This window comes from Callospermophilus lateralis, chromosome 6 (assembly GCF_048772815.1).
Source record: "Callospermophilus lateralis isolate mCalLat2 chromosome 6, mCalLat2.hap1, whole genome shotgun sequence".
NCBI classification, from domain to species: domain Eukaryota; kingdom Metazoa; phylum Chordata; class Mammalia; order Rodentia; family Sciuridae; genus Callospermophilus; species Callospermophilus lateralis.
In genome coordinates this window covers 48009109-48027450 of record NC_135310.1, presented here as the reverse complement: position 1 = coordinate 48027450, position 18342 = coordinate 48009109, and the positions used below count along the sequence as shown (strand labels likewise).

The following is an 18342-nucleotide window of genomic DNA, read 5'->3' as shown; positions in this document are numbered from 1 at the left end:
AATCTGGTATATATTTTACACTACTAGTACATCTCAGTTCAAACCTGGCTGTGTTTCAAGAGCTCAGTAAGCACAAGTGTTTAGTGGGTGCCTGGCTCTAATTATTTGCCAAGAAATAAGTCCTACTTTTCAAAATCTCTTAAATTTGTCTCTCCTCAGTCCCACTTTTATAACCTGACTATGACTCTGTCTTTCTAGTTCATTCAATAGAATTTCTCCAAACTGACTTTCTAAAGTTCAGATTCAATTATATCTCCCATACTCAGAATATTCTGCTTTCTTTATTTCTATTAAGGACAAATTTTTCTTCGCTTGACATTCAAGGTCTATTTAGTTCCAACCCATTTTCCTGTTTTATTGTTTACTTCTCAGTTTTCAGCATGTGGCCTCTGTTCTCACTTGATTCTTACCCACCCACCCCACTACACTTTGCTTCACTCCAACTGTCCTTCTTTTGTTCCCTCACTCAGAAAGCCCATTCTCCTATGTGTATGTTGAAATCTTACCCATTTAAATGAATGCCTCATGAACTCTCTTTTTCGAATGTTTTCTTAATCTATTGATTTATTGTAGGCTCTTTGCATCCTCATTACAGATTTTTTGCTTTTGTTTTTGTTTTTGGTATCTATTTTAATGCGACATTAACTTATCTCAACCTCTGAGCAGATATTAAGTATTTCAAGGACTGGGACTTTGTCTCATTCAGGTTTATATTCTTTCTGTCGCCTGATAATGATAGATTATCAATTAATGGTAATTTAAGTTATTTCAACTAATGTTAACAACATTGTGGCCTGGGCAGGAGAAATAAAATCACAGATTAAAAAGATAAAATTGGTCCTCTCCTTCTAACCTAGTCAGAGTTATTTCACAGTTGACTCCATTTAGCCTGATTTTTTACTGAATTTGATTCCTTCCAAATTGTGTAAGTAGAGATCAGATAGTGTTTAAACTAGAAAGATATGTGAAAAGAGGCAAAGCAATGCAGAGAAATCCTCTGGACAGGATCTGCAAGGGGTGGGCAGGCTGGCTGCACCCAAAGTAAATTAATCCTGGAAGGAGCCTTTAAGATTAGGGATGAATCATTAACCCTGTCCATTGTGACATGGTCAGGCTCTAGTACTTAGGTTGATATAGCAACATTTGGTGACTTCTGGCAATTTATTTGATATCTTAGAGTCATAGATGTGCCCAAGGGCAAAGCATTAACAATTTGAATTTTTTTTCTGCCTTACTGATATGCCATTTGCTTTTTATGGCATGACTATTACATTTTTTTGGTATTTTTAATATCATGAGGAAAAGGAAAATTTTTCTTTTATAAACTAAGTGTATTGGAAGAAATAACAAGATGTAACTTGTGTGTCTTGAAAATGGTAAAAGTGTTGATGTAATTATTCTTAACCACGTAATTTCTCTTTTTGTTTTTTTATTTCAAGAAATGTCCTTCGATTTTTATTTTGAAAACCAGTACATCAAAAGGTAGCATAGGGCCTGGGGTTGTGGCTCTGCAGTAGAGCACTTGCCTAGCCTGTGCATGGCCCTGGGTTTGATCCTCAGCACATATAAAAAAAAATAAAATAAAATAATAAAATAAAGGCATTATGTCCAACTATAAGTAAAAACAATATATATATATATATATATATATATATATATATATATATATATATAAAATCTTCCATACTCAGAATATTCTGCTTTCTTAATTTCTATTAAGGACAAATTTTTCTTTGCTTGACATTCAAGGTCTATTTAGTTCCAATCCATTTGGAATATATATATAAAGATAGAATAGACTAATACTTAGGAACATTGGTTTGAAGTTGGACAAATCTAACTGTAAATCCCATAGTTCCAGCTGTGGCTATGTGAAAACAGATCAATGAAGTGAGTATAGAATATCTCAAAACAATTGTTGTGAGAATTAAGTGAGAAAAGTATAGGAATAAATGGAGGAATAAAATGCTTTTAACTTCAGTATCCTTAAAAATAGACATTAGTAACTGGGTGCATTCATAAATTGACAATATAAAGTTATTATTTATTGAATAATACACAAATATACACATGTACTCATTTCTCTTTCCAGTAATGATACAATATAGGAATTGGTTTATTTTACAAATGAGGAAAGATTATTGACCTGCCCAAGGCCATAATGATACGACCCAATAACAATGTTGGCATTTATACTAATGTTTTTCAGACTTTAAATTTTATGCTTTGTCAACTATTAAAAGTAAAAAACCTACCTTTTTTTCATATCAGTTGTTTCAACAAAACAATTATTGTTAATTGAAATTTTGATTTTTTTGAAGTATGTTTTATTTTTTTAAATGAACAGTTCTTAAAATTTATTAATATATTGGATTCTTCCTCAAAAAGATAATAGCACTTTATTAAACCTCAGTCATAAATTTTATTTGGAGGTATTTATGTTTTATATAAAAGTAAATTTGTAGCACCTATGAAATTTCACTGTACCTTTTAATTTTTGTCCTAAATATTTTTCTTCTAGTATGTTATCTTCACATGTATCATCATTTCTAGACTGTTTAATATTTTATAAATTTACATTTATGAAAAACATTTTTATGTCTATAGAACTGTGAACAATTGAATGAAATGTAATTGAAGTATATATACCTTGAAGAATCAGGAAATCATAATTTCTCCAAATTTCATAAAACATTTTGCTTTTATTGTAGTGTTTAGTATAGTACCCTAAACATACTGTTATTAAATGTATAATGATTTATTTTAATTATAAATTATTATTATATAACATTTTTAAATTGATATATCCTACTTTATTATTTATTTACGTCAACTTTGTTGGATTGAATATTAAAATATATTAATTTATATAACTTCTGATAAAGATTACTTACAAAATAAGATTTTAATTTTTGCTAAGTTTTCATAAAATATCTTGAGTATGTCCAATCATTTCATTTGGGACTATCAGACAAAATTTATCTTAGATTATGATTGATTTAAAAGACTTTTCTGTATTGTGGGCACAAGGCAACATCATAGTTTTTGAATCAGACCTTAGATATACTTGGGTTCATGGACCAAAGGCACTCTCAAGATTTTTCCTCTGCTCTGGTCCAAGAATGAAATCCAAAGTTTGGAAAACACTGATCTATGTGACTAAGAGATGGTTAGTAGAGTTCATTCTGTGTCTACTTTGTAGTCCTGTCTTTCTAAATTCTGAAATAACTGGCTCTTACAGTGACCCATTCTCCCAACTCTCAACTTGGCACAGGTTCTGCTATTTCTTCCCTTCATTAAAAAGTAAAAGAGAAAAAAGTTTAACTAAATAATATGAGCCAAAATTTTGTTCATTGAAAGGAAAAAATAAAATATTTAGAAGAAGTAGATCTATTAAAATAAATTAAAAAACAATGGACATAATCACTATATAGGTCCAAATATTATATACTATCAAAATATACATAAATAAAAATGAAATAGTTCTGTTTCTACTGGTAAGTCTGATGTTCCACATACGAAACCACTTCTGGGGTTGTAACTTAGTGGTAGAGTGCTTGCCTTGCACATGTGAGGTGCTGGGTTCAATCCTCGGCACCACATAAAAATAAATAAATAAAAATATTGTGTCCATCTACAACTAAAAAAAAATATTAAAAAACAAAAACATATAAAGATTAACACATGGTGTCAGAAAGCCTCACTCCAGACCACTGCACAAGTGTGGTTTTGGGACAAACCAGTCAATTCATATGTGGCACTAACCACTTAACTCTCCATCCTTTTTTTAAACTCATAGCCTGCCTTCCCTGCCAAGAAAACCAGCAACCCAATGGCAGATTATACATTCAATACTAACTTCACTTTCTTGTTTTTTCTTTTCTTCCTTTTGATTTCCACCAATGCCAAAAGTATACACCTGATTTTAGTCTCTGTAATATTTTTAAAGTTAGATTTTAAATAAATAATAATTTAAAAAATTTGATGGGTACAATAGAATATTAATGAAGAGCAATTCTTGAATATTTAGCCCATTCATATTTTTATTGATGTACAAAGCATAGTTTTACAGAGTTTTGGGGATGCAAAGAATTGGAAGGTAGGATACCAGCTGTCAAAGAATTCTCATTATTAATATTAATTATTTAAAAAGCATTAACTGAGAAGGAATGCTATCTAGGCACTATAGGTACAATGGTGAGCAAAAAAGAGCCTGTATTCCCACTCCCCCACACAGAATAGATTAACAAAGCAAGGGAGAACATAACTGAGCCCACAAATAGATTTCATGCACATGGTAGACTGTTTGATTTGAGGTTACATTTTAATTTATTACAGACATTATTCAACCAAATCTTGGTTTTTAGACATGATGGACAGAAGCTATTATCTTATTTATTAGTAGTGATTTAGTGGGTTAATAAAACTGATATGGCAGCTGCTCTTATCATAACAAGTTATTGCAAGTCCCTGAACAGCTTAATCCCATCATTTCCTTATCAGTTATCATTTGTGTAGTGTAAACTAACATCAGGGCTACTAGCTCAGTGGGAACATATGTTTCAGGAATTCTGTGAAAGGGCTGAAATGGAAAAGAAGAAATATAGTTACAGACTTAAATTGATCAGGAGATGAAGAGTATTAGACACAAGGTAAATATTTTAGTTGTTAAAAAAAGAATAACAATAATTAAATTTGTCTTATTAAAAGTCTCAAGTTTTAGACTATGTTTACTTTAAAATCTGGACACAGCATTAAGTAATTATTTTTCTTTATTCATAAATTATAAATGAAATCTACCTCTTGATGTAAGGCATAAGACCAGGGACATGGATGGTTATGAATGAACATAAATTTATTAGATAATTAGAAAGGTCACTTTGATGATGGAAACAGTTTCTTGGAGAAATTAGCCAACCATACTCAAGATTAATAAAGAATTTATCATGTATCTTTAAAAATATGTATAATAATCATATAGGGAGAAAGAATTAAGAAATGCTTGAAAACCTTATTCAGAATTATCTATAAGTCTTGCCTCAGATAGGTGTACAAATTAAAATAGCTAGTTGTCCCATAGTGAAGCAAACCTCATTTTTTATTTAACAGGCACAGTATATGTTCTTGTTATATTGGAATATTTCTGGAAAACATTACCTAGCAAGATTTGTTTTAGGAAAATCTATTAACAACAGAATAGTCCTATAAAATTTTGCAAGGGGAATGAAAAATCCATGTGTACTCCTCATGAACTCACTCTTCTCAGTTTTATGAGGTTTATCTTTAGGTGCTAGGAAGAAGGAGCAGCTCATTTCTTATCTCTTCTCTGTTCTGAAAGACACTAAATCATCCCTGAGATGACAACATGTACCTAGTTAGACTAAAAGAAAGATTAAGTGGGAGAGATTATTTTATTGGCTCAAGAAGAACCTGGGTATGAAATGTGCCGGAGTATTACAATCATTGCAAAATATTGACAAAACATTGCACAATATTGTATTGCTAACAATGGTCTTTTCACCCAAATATACTGGTTTTATGCCTTTGTATAGAATATTTATCCCTACAACTTTTGGTCAACCCCAGTATTTTACTGTTACCATGGAAATGCACTGTGTAAATTGAAAAATACTGGCTTTAAAAAAGTTTAGTTTTGTTGATTTCCAAATTCCTAGAACACATTGACTAAATAAATATTTGAAGGTTTTTTGTTTTTTTACTATAATTTCTAATGGGGGGATACAACTTAGAGAAAGATAAAATTCTCTTCCTCCACATCTTAGAGTTTATCAGGGAAGGTGAAAGTCTTGCACACACATACCAGTGACACAAGGGAAAATGCTACATGGGATAAGACCAAGAGAGGAGTTCAGGGAACAGAAAGATTGGTTTTGCCTGAGAAACCAGGCAAACTTCATACATTAAAGTTATGGGTAAGAATTGAGGACGTGTAGGTAGAAGGGTATTCCCAAAGGACAGTTCAACAAAACAGAGGCACCATCATGTAAAGCATAAGCTACTTAAGGAGTACAAGTAACCCTAAGAGTAAATTATAAGATTTTATAGTGTTTGTAGTAGGGTTAAACAAGTTAGTACATTTCCTTACATCATGTTAAATAAGATATTTTCAACCAAATTTCCAAATTGTGGTGGTAAAATATGCATATCTTTGACAGAATTTGTAGTTTCCTTTACATTATTATTTTTAACTTCTTAATATTACTCATGCAGTTATTCAGTGGATGTTTATTGACTTATTATGGGAGTCTTACATTCTAGAAGGAGGCTTTGTTTATATTTGGAATGTCAAATATTAAGCCTCCAGATCAATGGTATTGGTCTTAATGACTCACGTTTAGCTCTGTTTACTACAACTCATAAGGAACCAGAAAAATGTGTGTCCCAGTTTCATTTTAGAATTTCCAATAGTAAACAAACTTGAGAGATAAATTAAATATTCCTTCTGCACCATCTTGAGTGTGGAGGCCACGTGCACTATGGAAATTGTGCTCTGTGAAACTGTGGGTTTAAATTCTTATTTCAAATCCATAAACTTTTTACATAACTTTTTAAAATAAAGTACATAATTTTTGAATGTCTGTTTTGAAACTGGAATCTATTCTACTTGCACGCTATGGAAAATTGAGGTCATAGATACACTTAAGTTCTTTGCATGTAATAGGTGATCCATAAATGGTAACTACTTCTGTCTTTATCGTAGTCTACTTCAATTGTATTGCGATTCTTTTTTTTTTTTTTTTTTTTGCATGCTTTTCTTCCATAGAAGACTATCAACTCCTTCAGGGCAGAGAGCATTCTCTACCTCTTTTTTAATTCATTGCACAATAAGCAATGAACACAGTGGAAGAAAAGAGAGCACACTCTTTCAATGGTTGCTTATCTCCTGGCACACTTATAAAAGTTTATTGATAGAACATGTTCAGCTACATCAACATGTTTAAACCATGAGTCATTGCTATAGAGCTGAATGTAGTTAACCAAGTCACTTCCTTTGTGTCTGGATTGACATTGTCATTTTCATTTGATGTATGAATAAAATATATTACTGAAAAAAGACTTTTTTTCACTAGATACAAAATACTGATGCTGAATGCAGGTGGAGGCATTAAATATTTCTGTTTGTAAAAATAGTCTTCTCTAATGTTTGGGAGTGAGATGAGGTGGACAACAACAGTCATTTTATAAAACTAAGGAACGAATAAATTGTGTAAATGAAAATACTCTTTCCTTAAAAGTCAAAAGTAAGAAAAAAGAGGACAAATCCATAATATATTTATTGGGTCTTGAAGGATGTTGTCATTTTTGAAAAAATGTGATCATCAGGTGGTTTTAAAAAGTAGAAGTAAACTTTGCCTCAGTGCTAGTTAGTGTGGTCAGTGCAAGCATCTGGTTCAGGAGGCCATGGACAGGGTGACATTCAAATGCATGACTTTCCTGACTAGATTTTCCACATTTTGTTCATGACTGTACTGACAGCTAGCACAGGGGTCAGACACAGCATGTACTCTGTTTATTGAACTTATGGTCACCTCTCATGACTTATCATGACTTTTGTCAACCACTTATGAAATCAATGTAATTTCTTCTCAGCCTGCATAGCAAACTGTTTTACTATGGTAGGATATTATTTGCACGTTGAAAAAAAATTAGAGACAAGAAACAAGAAAATTGAGGTTATTATAATAGGAGCTTATCAACTTTTAAAGCAATACTTAATATATATTGCTTTAGCAAATGTCTTATGTATAGTTATTTAAATTATAGTCTATAGAACAAAGAATAAGCTTTGTAAAAGAACATGAAATTATAATGTTCCATTGTAACAGATTCCTTTGTTTTCAAATATCTTTGGTATCTTAGTTCTAAAATCTAATAAAGTATAGAATACTTATAACATACACTCAGGTTCATGAATTCTTTTTATGTGGTGCTGAGGTTTGAACCCAGTGCCTCACATGTGCTAGGCAAGCATTCTACCACTGAGCCACAACCCCAGCCCAGGTTCATTAATTCTAATTTTACTAATATATGTGGATGAATATCATCTAAACTACAAGGAAATCTACTAATTCCCTTGTAGTTTAAGGGTATTTCCCTTACTATTTCTGTTAACATAGCTCTTTTTAGTATAATTTCTATGGAATAAGCTTCTTTTAGTTTCTATTTAGAGACATAAATCAGTTCAATATTTTTGAGTTTTTAATAAGTTTTGTATTTCCAGCATTGCACTCTTTTTTCTAATATAACTTAGAGGTTCTTTTCTCTCATATATCATAGGATCTTTTTTCCCTATTCTGTAAATGTAGTGGTTATAATTCTCCTTTGTTCAAGTTAATAGATTAATATTATCTTTATACCAAAACCAAAGATTTGAAAACGTCTTCCCAGTTTGCCACAATCATAATATATGTTCATTTATCTAGATCACTCCACATTACTGTTTCTTAACTATGACTGCTCTTTTTGAAAATATATTAGACATATATATTTGTAATATTAAAGTGTGCAAATCTCTAAATCAAGTAATCCCCAGACAATAGAGGCATCTCTGCTGCCACAGTCCTGCCCTTGGAGGGAGTGAGAACTCATCTCTGGGCCTCATGCATCAGAGAGTTCTGTTCCGACTGTCCTCACACTGTGGTCCTCTCTATGGGGAAAGGAGTCCACAGCCTGAATGACCACACCCTCCTTCTGGGGTACCTAGAGCCCGCAATTCCCCATCCGAACACCCAGGTATATGTTCTCGACCTCTGAGGGCTTGTCCCCAGTCTGTCCTCAGGAGACCACACTGCCACCAGTGTACATAGTCCTAGACTGAAGAGTGGCCAGGGGCAGCTGTTTGTGGATACTGTGACTAGATCTTATGCGTGCAGTCCCCTCACAGTGAAAAAGAAAAAGAAAAAAGGGCTAATAAGTGGGATGAGGATGGGTTCCCCCCACCATTTGTTCCCAAACATAACTCCAGTAATTGTAAATTCAGATTTGCCTAGAAGATCATTGTGGAGGTAAATTGTCAATTGAGGGGAGTAGGAATAGCTTATTTAGCACTTTGTTAGCTTATTTATATTTTTCAAATATATGGTATGTGGACTTCCAATTGTTTTCATGTCCTGGGCTCTGAAAATATTTAGAATTGGAACTACTTACCAAGTTTTTTTCTTTATTTTCAAGGTCAGAAAACAGGGCTTGAAACTTAGATCCTTTATTGTTCTGTCCACTTTAAACTGAGATGGTGAGGACAAGAAATGACATTTCAAGACATAGTTAGGTTAGAGTACACTGGAAATCTGCTCATTCCCTTTGATTTCCTTTCTTCTCTTAGATGAATGTAAACTGAAAAAATAGGCAAACAAGTGGGCAGTGGTGCTTCACAGGGAAGGTCATGAGGTGTGGCACTTCTTACTGTAGCTGCTTCAGTTCTGGCTCAGTCTCTTTTTCTCCTTCACAAGCTGCTTCATTAACATAGAGCTGGTTCCTGTCCTCATCCTAGGTATCATTACTATGGAATTGGCATCAAAGAGAGCAGTGCATATTACCACTCCGTTTATTCTGGAAAGGGCCTGACAAGGTAGAGTTGCACCATATTTAAGAAAAATTCTCTGTATTTTCTCAAGCATGCATGATATCTATTAAATAAATGGCTTTCTAATTTTGCTTATCAAATGTTTCCTTTTAATCATCAAACCTTGTTGTCAACTTTGTATGGGCATTTTTAATTATGTAGTCTAGATTACTAAGTATGTGATTTGTAATAATTAGTGAGAAATTAATGGTGAACTAAGTGTACCAGAGAGATGCAGAAGAGAAATCAAAGAAGTTGAATTGTTTTACAACTAGTATTTATTCATAAGGCTTACTCTATATTCAGCCTGAATTCAATAAAATAAAAGCAGAAAAAAATGTGTTTTTTCCCTCAGAGACAGCTTGTTTTAAAGATCTATGTGCTTGACTAACATCTTACCAATATGAGAAGTTTATTATAATAATCATAATTACATATACTTTGAGCAAAACCTTACCAAGATAAAGCTGCTGGCCTGTTTGGGTCTGTGATTGGAAAAACATATGACTATAAAGATTCCATTGCTCTAAGCTTATATTAACTATCATAAAGAGGTTATTAATAAATGGGGTGACAACCAATTAAATAAAAGATAATATTAAATTATTTTTTTGAAAATACTAAAACTGAATAATTAACACAGCATCTGAGAGTGCCTTATGGTGTGATTTACTGAGAATTACTCTTAGCTCTAAAAAAAAAAGAAATTTTTTTTAAATAAACTATCTTATGAAAAAGAAATTTTAATCATTTGAGCTATACTATAATATAATATAAATTCATATATTATAATTAACATAGTGGCAGTTTACTGTCCTCTACCCTCTATAAAATGTAAATACAGGCTGGAACATACACACTTTTTAATGTCTAGTGTTCTTTGCTTGCCCCAACTCTTACCTGATTTCCCTAAATACCTTTCATTTTATTTTCCCCTAAAAGACATATCATTAAAGTTGAGAAAGATGTTTGAGTTCCTTAGAAAAAAACAAATTTCTGCAGTTTATTTCATTAATCATATTATGAAGTTACTACTTCTTTAGTTTCATTGTATTTCCTTGAATGTTATAACTCTAATTTCTTTTTGAACTAATGGAAAATATGCTGATTTTTAAGGTTTTCTGGGAGCAAGCTGAAGAATGAGGTAAGAATTATTTTCATTTCTATTTTACATCTGCTATAGTGTGTTACAAATTCAGCAATACATATTAATAATCCTGGTTGGCAAATATAGAAGTAAATATTATTTATTAGAAGCCACTTCAATAACTGAGAACTTCAATGCAGCTCAGTCAGATTCAGGACAATAGATGAATCTTTACATGGACCTAATGACAGTACCCAGTTAACCTAGGAGGGATAATTTTTCAGCACTCCTTAATTCATGATTCAAGAAGTTTTCACTTAAATATAAACAAAAAGCCTAAGCTGAGGGTATTAATAGAATGGGTATTTGACTGAGCCCATTTAGAAACTTTAATAGTTATCAAGAAGGTCCAAATGCTATGCTATACTATTATTTTTTTTACTACTTTGTGTACACACACACACACACACACACACACTACTCTTGCATATAATCTTTCTCCCTCTGTTTCCTCTCCACCTCCTCCTTAAAGAAAAGATCAGCAAACTGACTTTATCTAAATGAGTTAGACTACCATTAGGGACTGCATGGCTAATTAGGCAGATGATAAGGCCTTCATTATCCTCAACTTAACTAATCATTAAAACAAGGTGCCACAGAACCAAGGGCACATGACAATGTGTTGCATGGTAAATATAGACCTAAGGTAAAGTGTAACTCCATTAGTTTGATGAAATGATGTGAGCATATTATCTTAAGAAATAACAAAAGCCCCTGATCCTCTGAAATGACCAATTTCTTTCCAGTAGTTTAAATGCAGTTAATGGCTAATTATATAATAAACTTCTCCAGATTGCTCTTTTAAATCAATGAAATAATAACTTTTTATTATATAAACAATTGTGAAACTGCAAAAATATTGATTTAGAAATATACTTTGATTCACTAAGGATTAGTTCAATAGGCATTGTAAGTAATTTCTCTCAGGTGTTCTTTCTCCCTGTTTGGAGAGGCTGAGGTTGTGAGTGAGCCATCAGTTGATATGAGTATGGCATGTTTGGATTCATAGATATTAAGAGAAAAATGTTTCTCAAACCTCTTTTATCCTCCTGAGAAGAATACACTACAAGTTCTGCTGTAAATAAAGTTAAGAAGGGTAGGATAAAATTTAGGTAGACTGTAAAGCCTATATACTTATAACAGAAGCTGAAGGAATAATAATGCATTTTTATGAAAAATGACTAAGAAAGGGCTTTCTCAAAGCTTAGAAATAAATGCTTTTTAAAAATGACAATAAAATATTTGCATAATAGAATAGAAATTTTAAAAAGTATTTTGTATTTAGTCACCTTCCTTGTTTATTTAGTACATGGAAAATTCAGGGCAAACCTGAATCTACTTCAGGTTATTTGAACATTAATAACTGTGAGGTAGGGAGAATACATGCTAGCACTGTTAATTTACCGCTAAGGAAAATGAGGCTGAGAGGTTTATTTGCTTTTTTAAAAAAATTCAAAGTAAAACTCTATTAAAAAAAAATTGTGGCCAAGATCTTAAAAAACAGATGTGTGATATTACAGGTTCTAGGGCACAAAGTAGTAAATGAATAGATTTGGTCCCACCCTCACCTAACTTTATAGGGTAGCAGAAAAACATACCTTGAATAAGTGATTATTAGGCATTATAAAGGATATCATGGGAGTAATGGTGTTAAGGGGGTTAAGGACATTTCTCACAGGAAATGATGTTTGAGGAAAGAACTGAAAACAAGTGGAAGTTTGGAAGAAGAGGAGAGTGGGGAAAGAGCAAAGAAGAAGGGTCCAGACAGATGGAATGGGCATAAGTAAGTGTTTTTCGGTTTCAGTAAACGAATATTTTGGTTTGTGGTTAATGTCCTGTGCGTTGTAGAATGTTTAGTACCATCATATCATGGCTGGCCTCCACACACTAGATTCCAGTAGTAGCTCCTTCCCTCCACTGTGACAACTAAAAGTGTTTCTGACATAGCCAAATGTCAACCACTAGCATATATGAGGTAAAGAAAGAGGATTATCATGTTGTAATAAATAAGTAAATAAATAAAAGAAATTCCAGATGACTGTAATGTAGGAGGAGATGGAGAACAGAGCTGTATACTAGGTATTGTGATGGATTATGAACAGTTTTATTAGGTTATGGGAAGCAACTGAAGGGGAAAGACATCATCAGACTTGGTTCATATCAATTAGAAGAGTATGAAAGAAAGTCAGTAGATCCATTAGTGGCTATATGAGTGCACTGAGTAAGAAAAAATTGGAATGAGAATAATAGCTTAAGGATGGAGAAAAATGACTAATTTTAGTTAGGAAATGGAAAAAAAGACGGGTTAAAAAGTTAGAAAGATAAAAGATTCAGTTTGGGACTTGTCATATTTGATAAGCTTGTAAAACATCCAGTGTAAATTTGAAGTGGGTAGTTGGGGATATACATCTGGAAAAGAGGATTTACAAATAGAGGTTCATGGTGATTGAAAGCCATAGTAATAGATAAAAAGACTGAAAGGGAAAACTAATGAGAAGAGGTTACTGGAAGAGAGTGATGGAAAGTGATTAAGAGGAAGGGGGAGAGGGCCAGCAAGATGACCAAGGAGAATCAGAGGGGCAAGAAGCAACGGAGGAGAGGGTAGTGTCACAGATTGCAGAGAAATTCAACAGGAGGGAATGCTTGCTACTATTAAACGGTGCCGAAAGGTCATTGAGATAAGGACTGGGAAAGGACCTGTGGACTTAGTTAAGTGGAGATAATTAATGACCTCAAGGGGAGTTGGGATTCATTGGTTTGTGAAATGAGTGCGAAGTGGCACTTAATGTAAAAAATTCAGTGAAATATAGTGCGATAGTTAGAAGAACAGTCAGAATTTAGTTTGGAAGGATGATTCTAGTAACAATCTAATGTTCATTAAAGAGATCCAGTAAAGAACAGAGACTGAAGATGTAAATGAGGGGAAAGTTGGGAGGGAGGATGTGGTAGGAAAGAACTGCAGGGTGAAGGAATTAGCTCCAGAAGAGAAAGGTGAATTCAAACGAATTTGCACATTTTATGTCAGGAATTTGAAGTAGCGTTTGTTGTGGGTGGTTTTGGATTGTTCTCAGAAGGAATAGGTGAAATCATCTGCTCTCAGTGAAATCTTGGAGAGAATATAGAACTTTGAAGAATCTTTTAGAAAAGTCCCAGCTATTCTCAAGCAGAATTCTCAGAGAGAACGTAGCCGTAATACCCTAAGGTACCTATTGTATACAAGGAACCAACCCTAATACATGTGTAATGGTAGCAGCTACTCATCCTTGGAGAACTGAGAAAATGGACCATCAAATCATTTTCAGTAGGACTTTATTATCCCATAGATTTTCTTTTAAGAGAGTTGGGAATGAAACCGTAAAACTAAACTGGAAGGAGCTAGCAGAATTGTAAAAGTATTTAGAAGTCATAAAAAGAGAAGCATACTACCTGTTTGAAAAAAAATACAGGTATTAAAGAAAAATTTAAATGCAAATATATACCATGTGCCTGACTAGAAATGGTAGGTATTATAAATATGCCCTTTGTTCCTCAGTTTATGCATTTAGTATTCTAATAAAAATTTGGATGATTGATTTTGGAAAATGATCAAAATGATTATAATCCTGATCTAGAAGAATAAAGAGGAAGCAATAGTTAAGAGAAATGCAGACAAGAAGAGTAAAAGAGGACTTGTTTAGTAGATATCAAAACATGACACTATGATATTGACTCAACTGTAGATACAACAGATCTGCAGCAAAGATTAAAGATATATATGGATTAGTACGTGATTAATAAGGAATTATAACCAAAAAATGAAAGAAATATTTTTCAATGAGTTGTTTTAAGTCCTTTCTGAAGGAAGGTAGAATTCTAAATAAATAAAATCATTCAAGGCATACTGTTATGAAAATAGTCATACTGTTATGACTATAAAAATTATTCCTCACATATTATATGAATTTCAAATAAACTATTAAATATAAAATGAATACTTAGAAAGAATATATGTATCTACCTCATTTAAGAAGAGGGCAGTTCACTTTTTAAGCATGAAAACAGTATAAGAAATTTCAAAGGAAAAAGAAAACACCAAAATTGGAAAATTCTTTACATCTAAGGCATCCTATGCAAAATTTGAAGTCAAAGGAAAAATTGGGGAAAGTACCTTCAACAAATATGATAATATATCTACTACATGAATAAATCTTACAATGTATATGAAAAATACAAAGACTATACTAAATATAGTAAAAGAAATTAAATAGACAATTCACAAAGTTAATAAATGCATGAAAATTGAAGAGTTAAAGAAATAATAATTAAAATTATGCTTTACTTTATAAAGTCATCAAATATTGAGAAATTATTGTGAAACTATGGTTAATGAATGATGAGATAAACTCGTATATTGCTGGTGAGAGTAGAATGAACTTTCTGGAAAACAGTTGGAATATCTGTATTATGAGTCTTTAAAAAAACGATACCATTTTTCCTACTCTTTCTACTTTTAATGAATTTCATATAAAGAAATAAAAATAAAATATGCACACAAAGTATCATGCACAAAATTGTTAGTGACTTCAGTGAGTAACTATATGTAACATAGGACTAATAATAAAGAAAATATTACATTGTTGATAGTATTTATATGAGCTTCTTTTAATGATGTAGAGAAACATTAATTACGAAAAAGATAAGACATAGGGCTGGGGTTGTGGCTCAGCAGTAGAGTGCTCACCTAGCATGTGTGAGGCCCTGGGTTTGATCCTCAATACCACATAAAAATAAATAAACAAAATAAAGGTATTGTGTACAACTAAAAAATAAATATAAAAAAAAGCCATGGTGGTCCCATTTAAAAAAAAAAAAAGATAAGACATAAAAGCAAATGTAGAATCTATAACCTCAAATATGTAAAATGAAATTGAATAGTTATAAATCATATAAATGGGAGAATTAATATCTGTAACTATGATATACAATATTGTATTCACTAGTGATATTAATTAAATAAAATTTAAAATTTCAGTCACAAGCTATATTTTAAATGCTTAAAAGTCACGTGACTAGTGGCAACTGTAGTGTACATTATAGATATATAGAACATTTTTATTATTAAATGTTCTATTGAACACCACTATTCTAGAATATGTAAAGAATTCAAACAAATAATGAATATACAACCCACTAGAAATAAGCAAAATATATAGCCAGACAATTCACAGAGTAAAAAATGACTAATAAATTGTGCTGGTGTCCATGGCACCCATTCTGGTTGGCTAGTGTCCATAACACACGGTCAGTAAATACTTTGAATACCAAAAATAAATAAAAGGTGATCAATATAAATATTAATCAGTGGAATGCAAATGAAAGCTATAGTGAGTGATCTTCACAGTTATTGGATCAGTAACAATTAAAAAGTCTTAAGATGTATTGTTGGTAAGGATGTGGAACAAAGGACACTTCATAAACAGGAGAAGGGCAGTAAGGTTGAAGGTGCATACACTTTATGCTCGAAATCATAGAAACCTTTCCAGTACTAGAGGAGATGTGTATGGGGATGTCCATTGTAACATTGTCAGACTGCAGAATGATGAAAAAAAATTAAATAATGATAAAATAAATGTTTATATATACAATGGAATACTGTTTGGGAAGTGAGGAAACTATATTTATAAGAATCAATTTAGGGTCATCTCAGAGACCTAAAGTTGAATTAAAAAATGCATATATAGGAATATATTATACATACTGGATGGCCCCAGTATTAAAGTGATAGTGTGTAGTAATAACATTTTCATGTGAGTTCAATTTTTAAAGGTTTGAATATGAATTGATGAAACCAAATCCAGAACATCAAGTATTTCTTGTGTGGAGAGAAAGGAAAAAAAGAAAGGCTAAAAAGACTGCATTAGGTTGGGGCTGTAGAGTGCTTGCCTAGCATGTGTGAGGCACTGGGTTCCATCCTCAGCACCACATGAAAATAAACAAATAAACAAAATAAACATTCTGTCCATTTACAACTACAGAAAAATAAATAAATAATAAAAAGACTGCATTAAAATTGGAAATATATCATGTCTTAATCAAGATGGTAAATATATTCGGTAGACCTGTGTTTTTTTAAAATTAAGTTTTAAATAGTTCCTAACATAAAAGCCAAATGATAACAATCACCACCAAATTTTTTTTTAAAAAAACGGGAAGAGGATGGTAAGGGTAGTTACTTTTGTGGCTGTATGAATTTTGATGGCTTAAATTTTTTTATTTTTAAATGCAGTGGTTTAAGTTTCAGAAATGTTGTGCAAAATGTCTCTGAATCCTTTAATACCTAGGCATAAAACAAACCTAATTCTAATACTTCATCCTGATCAAAGAGAGCTTTTTGCTTTTTCTGAGACTCTTCAAATATGGGCCATATTTTGTTTTATTCAGGATCATGAAGTTGTCATTATTTCTTAGAGAATAAGTCCCTTGATTTCAGACATTTCAACCAGGAAATTTCTCTGATAGCCTGAGTTTCCTTCTTAACATCAACCATTCCTGGCCAGTTGAACAACTTTGTACCAAGATCAATATCAGATCCTCTCTCCTTGGGATATGCTTCTCAAATATTTGTAGACTGTTATCATGCTCTCCTTTGTCATCACTTAGCCAGGCTGAGCTGCTTGACTCCTTTAATCTTTCCTCATAAATCAGACCCTCTTACCTTCTAATCATATTTGTCTCTTTTCTATAGGTCCCTTCTTGTTTTCCCTTAGAAATGAGATTCTTAATAATTCACTTAAGAGTACCAAAGTCATCAGTTGAGAAAGAAAAAACCCCAAACAAACCCCAACATCTGTGGCAACCTAGAAGCACCTCTTTTAATATAATTATAATAGCAAACATATTAGTGAAATTAAAATGAGCACATTTTACATTTTGCAGATGACGGGTCCTTCCTTTATTTTTGTGTTCCACATTCTGTACACATTCTGTATCACTATTTGATTTATATGGCTTATACCATCTTAGTACACAATTGTTAACATAGCCCAAGACTTAATTCTTAAGGTTTTCCTTGGACTTTTTTTTTTGACTTTTGTTGATGTTCCACACAGATTGCTAGCTTAGATTACACAAAAATATTATTATGAATATGAGAATTTTTAAAATATTAAAATGTCACATATTTTGCTCCTCAACACATTTTCCTTAGAGTAATATGATTTTATTTTTGAAGGGAGATGTATTATTTGTAACCCCCCCATTTCTCTCTCTCTCTCTCTCTCTCTCTCTCTCTCACACACACACACACACACACACACACACACACACGAATGCATAGAGTTTTAAAATAACTGTAAGATGAAAAATCAAGACCTACCCCACAGCTTAAAAGAAAGTCCTGTGCACTTACCCCCAATCATTTTCTCTTCCCTCCTTAATAAAGGTTACAACTCCAGAATTTAGCATTGCTCTTTTCTTTGTTTTCTCTAAAGTTCATCACTTTTGAATATATGCCCAAACAATAAAAAGCAGTTTTAGCTACATAAAAATAGATTCTTTTTATATCTTTCTTTATTCATTCAGCATTAGGGTTTGTGATTTTTCAATGTAAATATATGAAGTACTAGTCCTTTAT

At 32.2% G+C, this 18342-nt stretch overlaps 1 protein-coding gene across 1 annotated transcript in view; it reads left to right on the top strand.

The window, feature by feature from the left end:
* Positions 1 to 18342, top strand: part of Rfx6 (regulatory factor X6) — a 51030-nt gene that overhangs the window by 7392 nt on the left and 25296 nt on the right. The window contains exons 5-6 of the mRNA XM_076859800.2: positions 9512 to 9589; positions 10700 to 10727. Coding sequence (XP_076715915.2) covers positions 9512 to 9589; positions 10700 to 10727 — 106 coding nt within the window. The remainder of the gene's footprint in view (positions 1 to 9511; positions 9590 to 10699; positions 10728 to 18342) is intronic.